The 16,126-nt window shown below is 44.5% G+C and overlaps 1 protein-coding gene across 16 annotated transcripts in view; it reads right to left on the bottom strand.

Moving 5' to 3' along the window:
• Positions 1–239: 239 nt before the first annotated feature.
• The window catches only part of PDE4DIP (phosphodiesterase 4D interacting protein), a 224,333-nt gene continuing 208,446 nt past the window's right edge, over positions 240–16,126 (bottom strand). For 8 of the 16 annotated variants that reach the window (XM_065895534.1, XM_065895543.1, XM_065895550.1 and 5 more), the window contains 7 exons: positions 7,128–7,367; positions 5,657–5,773; positions 4,873–5,099; positions 3,568–3,711; positions 2,339–2,477; positions 2,001–2,047; positions 344–385 (listed from right to left, as the gene is read on the bottom strand). In XM_065895534.1, coding sequence (XP_065751606.1) covers positions 344–385; positions 2,001–2,047; positions 2,339–2,477; positions 3,568–3,711; positions 4,873–5,099; positions 5,657–5,773; positions 7,128–7,367 — 956 coding nt within the window. The other 8 variants (XM_065895611.1, XM_065895520.1, XM_065895559.1 and 5 more) reach the window with 4 other exon arrangements.

Genomic DNA, 16,126 nt, shown 5'->3' with positions numbered 1-16,126 from the left:
GGATGAGGCGAGAAATGTGCTGTTGCTGGTTCCCATACCCCTGGGGCGTTCAGAAGCAGTGTCACAAGGTCCTCTACAAACTATGCCTGTTTTGCTTAGTGCTGGGTCCAGTGGACCTTGCCTGGTTATTCCTCAACTGCAGGAGAGGCCCTCTGCCTTTCGCCCTGCCCCACCAGGCCACGTTTCTGACTCCTTTCAGACCTTCCAGCAGGTGTGGAGGAGTGGGGCCCAGATCCTCCTCAGCAGACAGGGAGCTGCAAAGCAGGGGGGCAGGCCCACCCTTCCTGCAGTTTTAAGGACCTCTGGTGGCTTCGCTTCTTGCTTGGCTCCTGGAAGGCAAGGGTCACAGGACTGGAGTGCACGGCAGAGCCCTTAGGGATTTCACCTGCAGACGAAAATAACACAAAGTAAGAGTCCATTATCAGGCACTGCTGGTGGCTAACTGAGGCTGGAGAGAGATCTGAGTGGTGACAGAAGCCAGGAGCACAGTGAGAGCCTGTCACAAGGATGAGCTGAGGGGACGCGCTGAGGTCTGGAGGAGCAACTGGGGCCACCAGGTTGGAGGAAAAGCTTCCCACCACCTCCTGTGGTCATATCTCTGCTCTAAGCCACTGAACACCAGGTGGCCGGACCCTACCACTCCCTCTTCAGGGGCCAGTTCACTCTCCAATTCACTTTGGAGCAAAAGGATGGCTTTTGTAATCTCCCAGGTAAGGAAATGCTTAGTATGAAACAGGCATATATAGAAGCAGCCTGTTGTAGGAAGGAGAGGACATTTTGCAGGGACGTCCTCCTATTAAAGTTTATGTTCTGTTTACTTGATGAGGAGGGGGAGGGACCAGGTCAGCAGGGACCTCAGAGATCATCTAACTCTAGTGCCCCCTCTTACAGATGAGGGTCAGCAGGCTCACAGAGACTGGGCCCAGCCAAAGCCACACAGCCACTTAGCGACAAGCCTGGGATTAGATCCCAGGCTTGGGGCCTTTCCAGTGGCCTAGGGGAAGTGGGAAGGATACTTCCAAACTGGGGAAGCCAGGAGGTATGAGAGGCTGTTGGGTTACCTTTGCTGAGGCAGGAATAAGGTTTTACAGAGGCAATCTTGTAAGTGTTCTTCTAAAAAGGCTCAGGAAAGAGAGGAATCATCAGAGAAAAACAGAAGAAATTAGCAAAACAGACAAACAAAACAGAGCTAAATTATGGCCCAACCCATTTTCATACTGTGGGGTCAACATTCTCTTAGGTTACAATTTAGGAACATTCCTAGGGATGTGCTTAATTGCTTATGGCAAAGCTTTAAAGTCCAAGTTAAAAGGTTTAGTTTTTGATTTTTAGGCCATTTCTAAGACCTTAAGTTTTTCATCAAAGCGGTTGCTAGAGAATGTGTTAGTGTTTTAAATAAAAGTAGAGAAGGTCTGCCATAGAGATAATATCTTGCCCTTTGTGTTTCAGTTTTTACTTATTACCAAATGCTCTTTCAGATCAATAAGACCCAAGGATTTTCTTTTGTGTTGTTGCTTAAAGAAAAAGAGATGTCAGAATCAAATCGCTGTTTCCAGCCCAATAATGTGTAGTGAAATCAACTTATTAGGTTGCATCTTTCCATTATTGTTCCATATAATGGTATAGGAAACCCCCGAACACCTGACTGGCCTCAGGATCCCTTTACTGAAAGCTCCTTCAGAGGCAGACCCCATATGTCCTCTGACCTCGAGAATCAACTGAACTGCATTTCTCCCCACTCCTGACCTGGCATAAAGGAGACAGAATTGGAATAGGGAGGGAAGATGATGACAAAGTAAGGGCCAACCGAGAGGTCAAGGGAGGTTGCTGATTGGGGTGGAGGGCTGATGAGAATGGAATCTAGAGGGATGCCCATGAGGACCCGATGTCTGCTCCTGGAAGGTCAGAGCAGGTCGAGGATCACCTGCGCACTCTGATGACAGACGGTGATAAGTTTGGGGCGGGCTCTCTGGCTCCGACTGGTGCAGTAGTTTCCTTACCTCCAAATTCGTCCTTGCCTTCTTCAGAACATCGTGTGTCCTGGTCACTGAAACGAGAAAGCAGCCCCCAAGGCAGAAATTACCAGTGGGCCCACGCTTGCGTTGGATTTGTGTTCTACAGCTTGTCTTTCTGGACACTCAGCTCGGGGTCTCCTGCTGCCCCCCACCCCGTGTCCCCTCCTCTGCCTCCACGATTACTGATGGCACGGGAGGTTTAGAGACGTCACATCAGTCTCCCCCATCCCCTAACCTCTCTGGTCTCTGTCCATTCACAGCACAGGTGGCGGACCTGGAAGGACCCCCATTTCCTGTCCCATTCCCTGGCTGGGGGCACCCACACTGGCTGAAGATAAACTGTTCCATGCTCTCCTTCTGCTGGTTGGCGGTCTTCAGATGCTCAGCTGTGCTCTGAAGGAGACTCTCCTGTTTGGATAGTTTGGTTCTCAGTTCCAGAAGCTCCCTTTTCATGGACTCTCCCTGGGAAGAAAAACAGGCTCTCTGTCAACGGTCAGAAGGCCTAAAGCACCCTGTGTTTGGTGGCTCTTTACAATTCCAAATAGGATTCTACAATCTTCTCAAGTATTTTTGGAGCAGATTTCCCTCATTAAAGCCTCTCAATCCCTCCAGCAGGTGGTGGCTCAGGATGGGCCATGAGGTGGGAACACTGAGGACCTGGAAGCCCCCATGCAGATTAGCACAGGCTACACTCCTGTTGCTGCAGAGGACCTGCCTCCAGGCCACACTGAAACTCTCAGCTGTGAACAAGAGCTCAGATTTCATGCTGACATAGTTATATCACTTGGGCATCACAAGTAAGACTTGGTCGTTGGGAATATTACGCCTGGATATCACACCTGGGGGGGAGACGGGGCTGGCCTGAGACAGTAAATTTGTAAATATATCTGCCAACCACAAGATGGCAAAATGCTCCCTCCTTGGAATTAACATAATTGGGGCCCCTAAAGTGTCAGTGATCTTAGTCTGGAGTTGGAACCCCTGGGTGGGATCCTGAAACCTGCCTATCCAAGGTCACCAACCAGAAAGCAGTCTGAGATCTGAGAGCACCACGGGGAGGCTGACTCTCCCCAGGCCTGACCCTGTGACGCAGATGTAAGTGATTTTCTGGGATTCCAGGGGGTGGCTACAAGAGGCTGGGTGACTCCTGGTGACATTCTGTGATCCTGCCTATGTGGACCTGGAGGTGGGGGTGGGCTAGGATGGGAAAGGAGATGTTGAGGTTTTAACATGATCCTGAACTTCAGCGCAGCCAAACTTCAGAAAGTTAAAGAAACGGAACATTTACGGGTTACCAGGGCTCTCGTGTCTCTGCCTCCTCCATGTCCTTTCCTTCTGCTCTTTGATTACTTATCCTGGGGGTCAGGGCTGGGGGGAGAGTCAGAGCTGCACTGAAAGCAGCCACTGCGGAGGAGAGGTCTCCCTCCAGGGACGCCCCCTCAGGTCCCCTTTGTCCCAGCTGCCCATTCGGCTCCTGACCTTCAGGATCTGCTGACCAAGGAGGCAGAAGGATATTTGGGGGCAGAACCAGTAGGGGATGCTGGCTTCTTACCGCTTTGCTGTCCAGCGCAGGGCCGTGGGAACTTGGCAAGGCTGCTCGCCAAAACATGGTGAGGAGGGAGGCCGCCTCCTCCAGTCGGTGGTGAAGGGCGTTGGTGCTGTTCCTGAGCTCGTGGATGCCTTCACTGCCCATCACCTGGGAAAAGGGGGAGGTAGCCATGGGCATCCCCGGGGCTGAGAGATCACTTTTTTTTTTTGCTGAGCATTGGCCTCGGCTTCCTTTGTGGGTGAGGCGTAGACACGGGCTTGCTTAAACCTGTGAAATCCTTTTCTAACCTGGAAGCCAAGGTTCTCTGACCTCAGCAGGAACCTCTCCATTTGCAAGAATTCATTTGATTCCAGCCTCCCCCACATTCTTTAGCTTCTAGTCCTGCTTTATGCTCCAGAGTCTAAGGTCCCTATTTTTGCACTGGCCCCCCTTGTCCTTCCGTAAATCACACCTTATGCTTCAAATGGACTGCACCACTTGTAGCTCGAAGGACTGAAGTGCCGCTCCCTTTACCTGGCATGTTCTCCCCCAAGAACTTACATATCCCCTGTTGGCACCCCCCCATGAACCTGTTACTTTCCTTGCCTGGGATAACAGCTGATTCTGGGTTCATGCCCTCACACCCAGAGCCCTTGTAACCTTGTGCCTGGAGCCCCTGGTTATATTTATTTACTCAGGTGTGGGCATCCCTCTCTATCGTGGGGGCCCCTGAGGGCAGGGCTGTCCCTGCATGCCTGTGCATCTCCAGTATCCCAGACAGCCCAGCAGCTAGTACCTGGATCTCTCCCTGGGGAAGGGCTCTGAGAAGCCTTGCTGCTTGCTCTCCTGCCTTGCTCAGTGTGAGCAGAGAAATTCCATGGCTGCCACCCTCCTCACCCCTTCCACATATTTGGCCCATATGGACGCAGATTCTCATTTTCCAGCCAATTGATTAAGTGATTTTATTCTGCCCACAGATGGTCATATGCTAGCATGACTTTAGCAGATAATAAGCTACCAAAGGGTACTCAGTACAGCATTGTGTGTATGTTGACGCTTAACGTGCTCTACTGATGAGGACGGCAATGCTGCACATGCTTTTCTGTGGTTCTGAGGGGAAATAGCAAGTCAGCTACATCTGGAACAGAGCAGAGCTTGTAGTGAAATTAGCAGATGAAGATAAAAGGCCTAGCTGGATATAAATGGAAGATGTATCCTCAGCTGATGGGAGATGTGGAGCAGGAAAAATAAATAGAGGGAGAAGAAGCTAAAATCAGAAGAAGAAAGGGCCTAAGGAAAAGGTGCACCTAAAAGCTAAAACGTGATTACCTCTGTGCCTGGAGCTTCAAGGCCAGGGAAGTTGCAGGTTGATCTCATGAGCGACGCTATCTTCTTGACCAGCAGTCTGCCCTCCCCAATCTGCTGTCTTAGGGCACTGTAGTCATCAATGTGGCCAATGACATGGCGGCCATGCTTATTGGCAAAGGAGCCATCAGTAGCATCACCCTCCAGCTTGGGAGGGTTCTTCATTACTGGAGAAGCATCCAAACCCAGCTCTGAAGAATAAAGCCACAATAACACAGAATCCACTGTTATACATAATCATCCTCAGTTCAATCCAAAATGGACATCAAATAGTGAAAGAGGCCAGAAACAAGAATGACAGTCTTGGAAAGTACAAGTGTGAAGTCCATAGATATTCTGGGTTCTATATTTTTATAATCTTTCTTACATCATCTCATAATGATAAAATTGCCAGGAGGCAAATTTTATCCTTATTGACAAATGAAATATTCAGGACAAATTTTAAAAAATTTTAAATTTGGGGGTTGAGAAGACACAGACAAGGAAATTAAGCTGGATACAGAGAGCACTTTCAAGAAGGAAGAGATTATAGTGCAATGAAGAAATACCAGAGCAATAGGAAAACCACAGGAGGAAGAAAAATGACAAAAAAGGCAGCCACAGGAGGTGGAATGAGTAGGGCTAAAGGCCATGGGACATGCAGAGAAAAATCTCTAAATTCAGATAATGTGCATATAGAGAACCAAAGGTTACTTGCTTTAGTCATTTTCCATCATTAGACCCTGAGTCCTGTATTTGCCCTATTTACCATTTGTCCTATTGAAGGTTGTGGTCTCTGAGCCATGAGCAGTGGGAGAAGAGCTGGGGAAGACCAGAATTGGAGAATTCATGCCCACATCCCAAACTGGAGGGGAGGCAACTGAGTCTAGGGAGTAAAGATAACCACAACTTTAGGAACCCTGGAATATACTGCTCCTGAAACACATGCACAGCCTATCTTCACTACTGGAGATCTAAGGCAACATGACTCTCCTCTTACATAATCATCACCCGTGTACCACAGTCAAAACCAGTGGAAAACAAACCACTTAACTTGGAGCAAGATGTTCCTGTAATTGAACGCTGTTCCATGAGAAAGCAACTTCTAGTTTGAAAAATTATTAGATATATTTTTCTAACCCCTGATTTGAATATAATATTGTATGCAGTGTGTCTAATACAATGCTTTCTAACTAAATACATATAAATATATGTAGTATATATGTTAAAAAATATTTGATCAAAGAACGAATGGATTTATGGGCGATTAAACTCAGCACTCTAATCACCATTCTGATGAGTCAGTGCTGGAAAATATGTAGTAGTATAAGAAAGAGACATACTAGAAAGCATGTAGTAGTATAAGAAGAATAGGAGACATAAGCCTTGGTGAGTTTGAGATGCCCTATTGGAGACCAGGCAGCAATCCTCCAGGGGAGGTATTGGAAAATATCACGAAGAGACAGAAATGACCCTGCTCAGGCAAATGTGGCTTAGAACCTGCTTTCCACCTCAGGCCTCTGTGCTGTATGATGATGAGGAGGAGTGACTGAGCCAGTTCAGATGAGTCCTGGCTGGTGCTGTGGGGAGGCTCTGAGAGGGGAAAGCATGAGAGGAAAGAGAAGCAACACCGAGACAGAGCATAGTGAGGTGGGAGGAACACAGAGAGCAGATCAAAACTTCTGCTTCGGATCTTCAATTGGCCTCTTAACTCCTGTAAACCTTAGCATGTCCGTTAATTGTCTCAGTGCCTACGTTTTCTCATGTAAAATACAGAGATAGTAAAATCTACCCTAGCTCTGATGAAATTATTTGAAAATTTATTTGAAAACGTGGTAGATTTTAAAGCCCTCTGCAAATATAAAGAATAGGCATTAATACATGCAGCTGTTAATTGTTGAGCACTTATTGCATCAGGCACTGGTAAATTATTTCACTTAATGCTCCATATAACTATGCACAGTGTATATTATTATTATCCTCATGTTAAAGATGAGGAAACTAAGGCTTAAATACCTGAGGAGTTTAATCACAAGGCAAACAACATGTAAGTGTCAAACTCAGAATCTGGAGCCAGATCTGACCCTAAATCCCAGGCTCTCAAGGCACTGTATTGAAGCATCTTCGATTTCACCCTGACCTTAAGGAGCGTGGAAGAGGCGAGATTGTCCCTTCCACCGTAGACATCTTGGGGACCTCCCCACTGGCTGAGGGCTTCCTGATTCCCTTTTCCTTCCTACCTTGGAAGAGCAGCTGCTTGTTTCCAGGGTCAGTGTTGGTGGGGAATTTCTGGTTAACAGAGGAGGGGCTGAGGCTGGTTTCGCTGGCACCACCATCCAACTGCTGCTCGAGCTGTAGTCGCAGACAGTTGTTCACCTGAATGCTGTGCTCCAGCTGCCCTCTCAAAGCTCGGATCTCTGCCACCAGGTGGCTCAAGTCACTGCTCAAAGGTACTTGGTGACAGGCATCCCAGGTGTAAGCTGAAAGTAGAGAGAGGATGGAGGGTCTGGTGGCACTGAACCAGGTATTTCCAAGCATTTGTCAGAACACTCCTCTGACATTCCTTTCTGCCAAGGACCCCACTGTAATTTCAGGGTCCCAGGAACACACCTGTGATGGATATGTCACTTTTCCTATGCAGGGCCTGGTGCACACTGAGATGGCATACACTCCAGCATGGAGTTTCCTTGGAGGCTCAAATGACCCTCCTCCATCTAGAGGGCATTTGATTGGCAGATAAGTCAAGCCTATTATTTCACCTTATTAACATCAGTCCTGCAGGCTAGACAGCAGGGTCTTCCAGGGCAGGAGATCAATACTGAACTAGGGAAGGGGAGGGGCTGAGGGAGAAGGAGATGTGATGAACTCCACATTCAGGAATCAAAGGGAGAGGAGGAGGAAGGCATCAGGGCTTTGGGCAGCATGTAAGAATGGGAGTGGGGTACCACAGACCAGGGATCATAACTAACTGGACTTCTCAATTTCTTCTAGTTTTTTTTACCTCCACTCACCACTCATAGCCTGTTTCTATGTACTGGGGGAAGAAGAGATCTAAGAAATATTCTACAAGACCACAGTTGCTCATCTAAAAATGTTGAAGCCAAATGTAGTTAAAAAGATAGAACTTGTTTTGGTTTTTAGCAAGGCTATAGGATGCATATACCATATAATACATGCACCCAGTTGCATCAGGGCCACAGGCCTTAACCAAACACATTAATATTTTTGCAATGAGCTATATGAATATTCTCACTAAATGGGATAAATGGAGAGGAGTGCAGGACAAGATGGCAGAGGAGAAGGACCTGAGCTCACCTCCTCTCATGAAAACACCAAAATCACAACTAACTGCTGAACAACCATCAACAAAAAACATTGGAACCTACCAAAAAGATATTCTGCATCCAAAGACAAAGAAGAAGCCACAACAAGATGGTAGGAGGGGTGCTTTCATGATATAATCAAATCTCATACCCACTTCTACAGACTGGAAAATAATTATATTGCAGAGGTCCTCCCACAGGAGTGAGAGTTCTGAGCCCCATGTCAGGCTCCCCAGCCTGGGGTACTGTAATAGGGAGGATGAGCTACCAGAGCATTTGGTTTTGAAGACCAGCGGGGCTTGAGTGTAGGATCTCCACAGGACTGTGAGAAACAGAGAATCCAGTCTTAGAGAGTGCAAAATGGTTTCATGAGCACTGGGACCCAGGGCAAAGCAATGACTGCATAGGAGCCTGGGCCAGACCTACCTGCAGGTCTTGGAGGGTCTCCTGAGGAGGCAGGAGTCAGCTGTGGCTCACAGTGGGGACAAGAACACTGGTGGTGGAGGCCCCAGGGAATATTCAACAGCATGAGCTCTCCTAGAGGTCGCCATTTTGGCACTGAGACCTGGCCCCGCCCAACAGCCTGCAGGCTCCAATGCTGGGATGCCTCAGGCCAAAGAACCAACAGGGTGGGAACACAGCACCACCCATCAGCAGACAGGCTGCATAAAGTCGTCCAGAGTCCACTGCTGCCTCTAAACATACCCCATGACTTGGCCCTGCCCACCAGACAGACAAGACCCAACTCCACCCATAAGGGGGCAGACATCAGAAGAAAGAAGAACTACAATCCTGCAGCCTGTGGAAAGGAGACGACAAACACAGAAAGTTAGACAAAATGAGAAAGCAGAGAAATATGTCCCACACGACGGAACAAGATAAAGCCCCAGAGGAACAACTAAGTGAAGTGGAGACAGGCAATCTACCTGAAAAAGAATTCAGAGTAATGAAGTAAAGCTGATTCAAAATCACAGGAAAAGAATGCAGGCACAGATTGAGAAGACAGGAATATTTAACAAAGACCTAGAAGAACTAAAGAACAAACAAACAGAGTTGAACAATACAATAACTGAAATGAAAAACACACTAGAAGGAATCAATAGCAGAATAAATGAAGCAGAAGAACAGAATGGTGGAAATCACTGCTTTGGAACAGGATAAAGAAAAATGAATGAAAAGAAATGAGGACACTTTAAGAGACCTCTGGGACAACATTAAATGCACCAACATTCACATTATAGGGGTCCCAGAAGGAAAAGAGAGAGAGAGAAAGGGCCTGAGAAAATACTTGAAGAGATAATAGCTGAAAATTCCCTAATATGGGAAAGAAAACAGTCAGTCAAGTCCAGGAAGAGCAGAGAGTCCCATAGAGGATAAACCCAAGGAGGAACATGCCGAGACACATATTAATCAAACTGACAAAAATTAAAGACAAAGAAAAAATATTAAAAGCAACAAGGGAAGAGCAACAAATAACATACAAGAGAATCACCATAAGGTTATCAGCTGATTTTTGAGCAGAAACTCTGCAGGCCAGAATGGAGTGGCACAATATATTTAAAATGATGAAAGGGGAAAACATACAACCAAGAATACTCTACCCAGCAAGGCTCTCATTCAGATTTGATGGAGAAATCAAAAGCTTTACAGACAAGCAAAAGCTAAGAGAATTTAGCACCACCAAACCAGCTTTACAACAAATGCTAAAGGAATTTCTCTAGGCCAAAAAGAAAAGGCCACAATGAGAAACAAGAAAATTATGAATGGGAAAGCTCACTGGTAAGGCAAACATACTGTAAAGGTAGGAAATCATCCATACTCTAATGTGATATCAAAACCAGCAATTGTGAGAAGAGGAGAGTACAGATGCAGGGTATTGGAAATGCATTTGAAAGTAAGAGACTAGCAACTTAAAACTTAAAAAAAATCTTGTGTATATATATAGATTGCTATCTCAAAATCTCATGGTAACCGCAAACCAAAAATCTACAATTGATACATGCACACACACAAAAAAAAAATCAATCCAAACACAACACTAAAGATAATCATCAAATCACAAGAGATGGGAACAAAAGAGGAAGGGATGAAAAAAGACCTGCAAAAACAAATCCAAAACAATTAACAAAACCGCAATAAGAACATACATATCAGTAATTACCTTAAATGTAAATGGATTAAATACTCCAACTAAAAGACATAGACTGGCTGAATGGATACAAAAACAAGACCCATATATATGCTGTCTACAAGAGGCCCACTTCAGATCTAGGGACATATACTGACTAAAAATGAGGGGATGGAAAAAGATATTCCATGCAAATGGAATCAAAAGGAAGCTGGAGTAGCAATATTCATATCAGACAAAATAGACTTTAAAACAAAGACTAAAAGAAGGACACTGAATAATGACCAAAAGATCAATCCAAGAAGATATAACAATTGTACATATATGTGCACCCTACATAGAAGCACCTCAATATATAAGGCAAATGCTAACAGCCATAAAAGGAAAAATCAACAGTAACACAATAGTGGGGGACTTTAACACCCCACTTACATCAATGGACAGATCATCCAGACAGAAAATCAATAAGGAAACATAGGCCTTCAATGACACATTAGACCAAATGGAATTGATATTTATAGAGCATTCCATCTAAAAGCAGCAGAATACACATTCTTCTCAATTGCACATACAACATTCTCCGGGATTGACCATATGCTGAGCCAGAAAGCATGCCTTGATAAATTTAAGAAAATTGAAATCATATCAAGCATCTTTTCCAATCACAACACTATGATATTAGAAATCAACTACAAGAAAAAAATAAACTAAAAAAACACAAACATATGGAGGCAAAACAATATGCTTCTAAACAACCAGTGGATCATTGGAGAAATCAAAGAGGAAGTTAAAAAAAAATACCTAGAAACAAAATGAAAACATGATGATTGAAAACCTGTGGGATGCAGCAAAAGCAGTTCTAAGAGGGAAGTTTACAGTGGTACAATCTTACCTCAGGAAACAAGAAAAATATCAAATAAATGACCTAACCTTACACCTAAAGCAACGAGAGAAAGAAGATCAAACAAAACCCAAAGATAGCAGAAGGAAAAAAATCATAAATATCAGAGCAGAAATAAATGAAATAGAGACAAAGAAAACAATAGAAAAGACCAATTAAACCAAAAGCTGGTTGTTTGAAAAGATAAACAATATTGATAAACCTTTAGCCAGACTCACCAAGAAGAAAAGGGAGAAGGCTCAAATCAATAAAATTAGAAATGAAAAAGAAGAAGTTACAATGGACACCACAGATATATAAAGGATCATAAGAGACTACTACAAGCAACTACATGCCAATAAAATGGACAACCTAGAAGAAATGGACAAATTCTTAGAAAGGTACAATCTCTCAAAACTGAACCAGAAAGAAATAGAAAATATGAATAGACCAATCACAATTACTGAAATTGAAACTGATTAAAACACTTCCAACAAACAAAAGTCCAGGACCAGATGGCTTCAGAGGCAAATTCTATCAAATCTTTAGAGAAGAGTTAACACCTATCCTTCTGAAACTATTGCAAAATATTGCAGAGGAAGGAACACTCCCAAACTCATTCTATGAGGCCACCACCACCCTGATACCAAAACCAGACAAAGATACCACACACACAAAAAAAATTACAGGCCAATATCACTGATGAACATAGACACAAAAATCCTCAAAAAAAAAATACTAGCAAACCGAATCCAACAAAACATTAAAAGGATCATACACCACAATCAAGTGGGATTTAACCAACGGCTGCAAGGATTTTTCAATATCCATGAATCAATTGGTGTGATAAACCACATTAACAAATTGAAGAATAAAAACCATATCTCAATAGAGGCAGAAAAGGCTTTTGACAAAATCCAACACCCATTTATGATAAAAACTCTCCAGAAAGTGGGCACAGAGGGAACTTACCTCAACATAACAAAGGCCATATATGACAAACCCACAGCTAACATTATACTCAATGGTGTGAAGCTGAAACGATTTCCTCTAAAATCAGGAGCAAGACAAGGATGTCCACTCTTGCCACTTTTAGTCAACATAGTTTTGGAAGTCCTAGCCATGGCAATCAGAGAGAAAAAAGAAATAAAAGGAAGCCAAATTGGAAAAGAAAAAGTAAAACTGTCACTTTTTGCAGATGACATGATTCTACACATAGAAAAATCCTAAAGATGCTACCAGAAAACTCCTCAATGTATTTGGTAAAGTTGCAGGATACAAAATTAATACACAGAAATCTCTTGCATTTCTATACACTAACAACAAAAGATCAGAAAGAGAAATTAAGGCAACAATCCCATTTACCATCACATCAAGAAGAATAAAATACCTAGGTATAAACCTACCTAAGTAGGCAAAAGACCTGTACTCTGAAATCTATGATGCTGATGAAAGAAATCAAAGATGACACAAACAGATCAAAAGATACACCATGTTCTTGGATTGGAAGAATCAATATTGTCAAAATGACTACACTACCCAAGGCAATCTACAGATTCGGTGCAATCCCTATCAAATTACCAATGGAATTTTTTGCAGATCTAGAACAAAAAGTCTTAAAATTTGTATGAAAACACAAAACACCCCAAATAGCCAAAGCAATCTTGAGAAAGAAAAACAAAGCTGGAGGGATCAGGCTCCCTGACTTGAGACTATAATACAAAGCTACAGTAATCAAAACAGTATGGTACTGGCAGAAACACAGACTTATAGATCAATGGAACAGGATAGAAATCCCAGATATAAACCTATGCACCTATTGTCAATTAACAACAAAGGAGGCAAGCCTACACATGGATAAAAGGTAGTTTCTTCAATAAGTGGTGCTAGGAAAACTGGACAGTTACATGTAAATGAATGAAATTAGAACATTCCCTAACACCATACACAAAAATAAACTCAAAATGGATTGAAGATCTAAATGTAAGACCAGATACTATAAAACTCTTAGAGGAAAACATAGGCAGAACACTCTTTGACATAAATCGCAGCAATATCCTTTTGGATCCACCTCCTAGACTAATGAAATAAAACCCAAAATAAAGATATTTGACCTAATTAAACTTAAAAGCTTTTGCACAGCAAAGGAGACCATAAACAAAATGAAAAGACACCCCACAGAATGGGAAAAAATATTTGCAATCACTGTGACTGACAAGGGATTAATCTCCAAAATATATGAACAGCTGATACAAATCAATATCAAAAAACAAAACCACCCAAGCAAAAAATGGGCAAAAGATCTAAATAGACATTTCTCCAAAGAAGACATACAGATGGCCAAAGAGCACATGAAAAGATGCTCAACATTGCTAATTATTAGAAAAATACAAGTCCAAACTACAATGAGGTATCCCCTCACACTGGTCAGAATGTCTATCATCAAAAAATCTACAAACAATAAATGCTGGAGATGGTGTGGAGAAAAGGGAACCCTCCTGCACTGTTGATGGTAATGTAAATTGGTACAGCCACTATGGAGAACAGTATGGAGGTTCCTTAAAAAACTAAAAACAGAGCTACCATATAATCCACCAATCCCACTCCTGAGCATATACCCTGAGAAAACCATTATTCAAAAAGAGCTATGGGGCTTTCCTTGTGGCGCAGTGGTTGGGAGTCTGCCTGCTGATGCAGGGGACGCAGGTTCGATCCCTGGTCCGGGAGGATCCCACATGCTGCGGAACAACTAAGCCCGTGTGCCACAACTGCTGAGCCTGCGCTCTGGAGCCTGTGAGCCACAGTTACTGAGCCTAAGTGCTGCAGCTGCTGAGGCCTGCATGCCTAGAGCCTATGCTCCACAGCAGGAGAGGCCACCTCAATGAGAGGCCCGCGCACCGCAGGGAGAAGTGGCCCCCACTTGCCGCAACTAGAGAGAGCCCACACGCAGCAGTGAAGACCCAGCACAGCCAAAAGTAAATAAATAATTAATTTAAAAAGAAAAAAAGAGTTATGTACCACAATGTTCATTGCAGCACTATTTACGATAGCCAGGACATGGAAGCAACCTAATTGTCCATTGACAGATGAATGGATGAAGATGTGGCACATACATACAATGGAATATTACTCAGCCATAAAAAGAAACGAAATTGAATTATTTGTAGTGAGGTGGATGGTCCTAGAGTCTGTTATACAGAGTGAAGTAAGTCAGAAAGAGAAAAACAAATACCTTATGCTAACATATATATATGGAATCTAAAAAAAAAAAAAAAAGGTTCTGACAAACCTAGGGGCAGGACAGGAATAAAAACGCAGACATAAAGAATGGACTTGAGGACATGGGGAGGGGGAAGGGGAAGCTGGAACGAAGTGAGAGAGTGGCACTAACATATATACATTACCAAATGTAAAATAGATAGCTAGTGGGAAGCAGCCGCATAGCACAGGGAGATCAGCTCTGTGCTTTGTGACCACCTAGAGGGGTCGGATAGGGAGGGTGGGAGGGAGACGCAAAAGAGAGGGGATATGGGGATATATGTATACGTATACCTGATTCACTTTGTTATACAGCAGAAACTAGCACAACATTTTAAAGCAACTATACTACAATAGAGATGTTAAAAAAAAAAAAAGATATTGTAGGTGGGGGACCTTCAAGATAGCGGCGGAGTAAAATGTGGAGATCACCTTCCTCCCCACAAATACATCAAAAATACATCTATATGTGGAACAACTCCTACAGAACACCTACTGAATGCTGGCAGAAGACCTCAGACTTCCCAAAAGGCAAGGAAATCCCCATATACCTGGGTAGGGCAAAAGCAAAAAAGAAAAAACAAACACAAAAGAATAGGGATGGGACCTGCACCTCTGGGAGGGAGCTGTGAAGGAGGAAAAGTTTCCACACATTAGGAAGACACTTCACTGGTGGAGAGTGGGGTGGGAGTAGGGAAAGCTTTGGAGCCACAGAGGAGAGCGCAGCAACAGGGGTGCAGAGGGCAAAGTGGAGAGATTCCAACACAGAGGATCGGTGCTGACCAGGACTCACCAGCCTGAGAGGCCTGTCTGCTCACCCTCCGGGGCAGGTGGGGGCTGGGAGCTGAGGCCTGGGTTTCAGAGGTCAGACCCCAGGGAGAGGACTGAGGTTGGCTGTGTGAACACAGCCTTAACGGGGCTAGTGCACCAAAGCTAGCAGGGAGGGAGTCCGGGAAAAACTCTGGACCTCCCTAAGAGGCAAGAGACCATTGTTTCAGAGTGTCCAAGGAGAGGGGATTCCTTCCCTGTTTGCCCACAGAAGGCAGAGCACTGCCTAAACAAGCTCCAGAGACGGGCGCAAGCCATGGCTATCAGCTTGGACACCAGAGACAGGCATGAAACTCTAACACTGCTGCTGCAGCCACTGATAATCCTGTGTGCAAGGACAAGTCACTATCCACACCTCCCCCCAGGAGCCTGTTCTGCTTGCCACTGCCAGGGTCCCATGATCCATGGACAACTTTCCCGGGAGAATACATGGTGTGCCTCAGGCTGCTGCAACATCATGCTGGCCTCTGCCACTGCAGGCTTACCCCGCATTCCAATTATGACTACCGTACCACTCCCTCCCCCTGGCCTGAGTGAGCAGAGCCCCCTAATCAGCCACTGCTTTAACCCTGTCCTGTCTGGGCAGGAACAGATGCCTGAGGGCGACCTACACACAGACATGGGGCCAAAACCAAAGCTGAACCCCAGGAGCTGTGTGAACAGAGAAAGGGAAATCTCTCCACCAGCCTCAGGAGCAGCAGATTAAATCCCCACAATCAACTTGATGTACCCTGCAACTGTGGAATACCGGAATAGACAATGAATCATCCCAAAATTGAAGAGGTAGACTTTGGGAGCAACTGTAGACTTGGGGTTTACTGC

This window comes from Phocoena phocoena, chromosome 1 (genome assembly GCF_963924675.1).
Source record: "Phocoena phocoena chromosome 1, mPhoPho1.1, whole genome shotgun sequence".
Classification (NCBI taxonomy): Eukaryota; Metazoa; Chordata; class Mammalia; order Artiodactyla; family Phocoenidae; genus Phocoena; species Phocoena phocoena.
The sequence above is the reverse complement of the archived record's forward strand: the minus strand, read 5'-3'. Positions and strand labels throughout refer to the sequence as shown.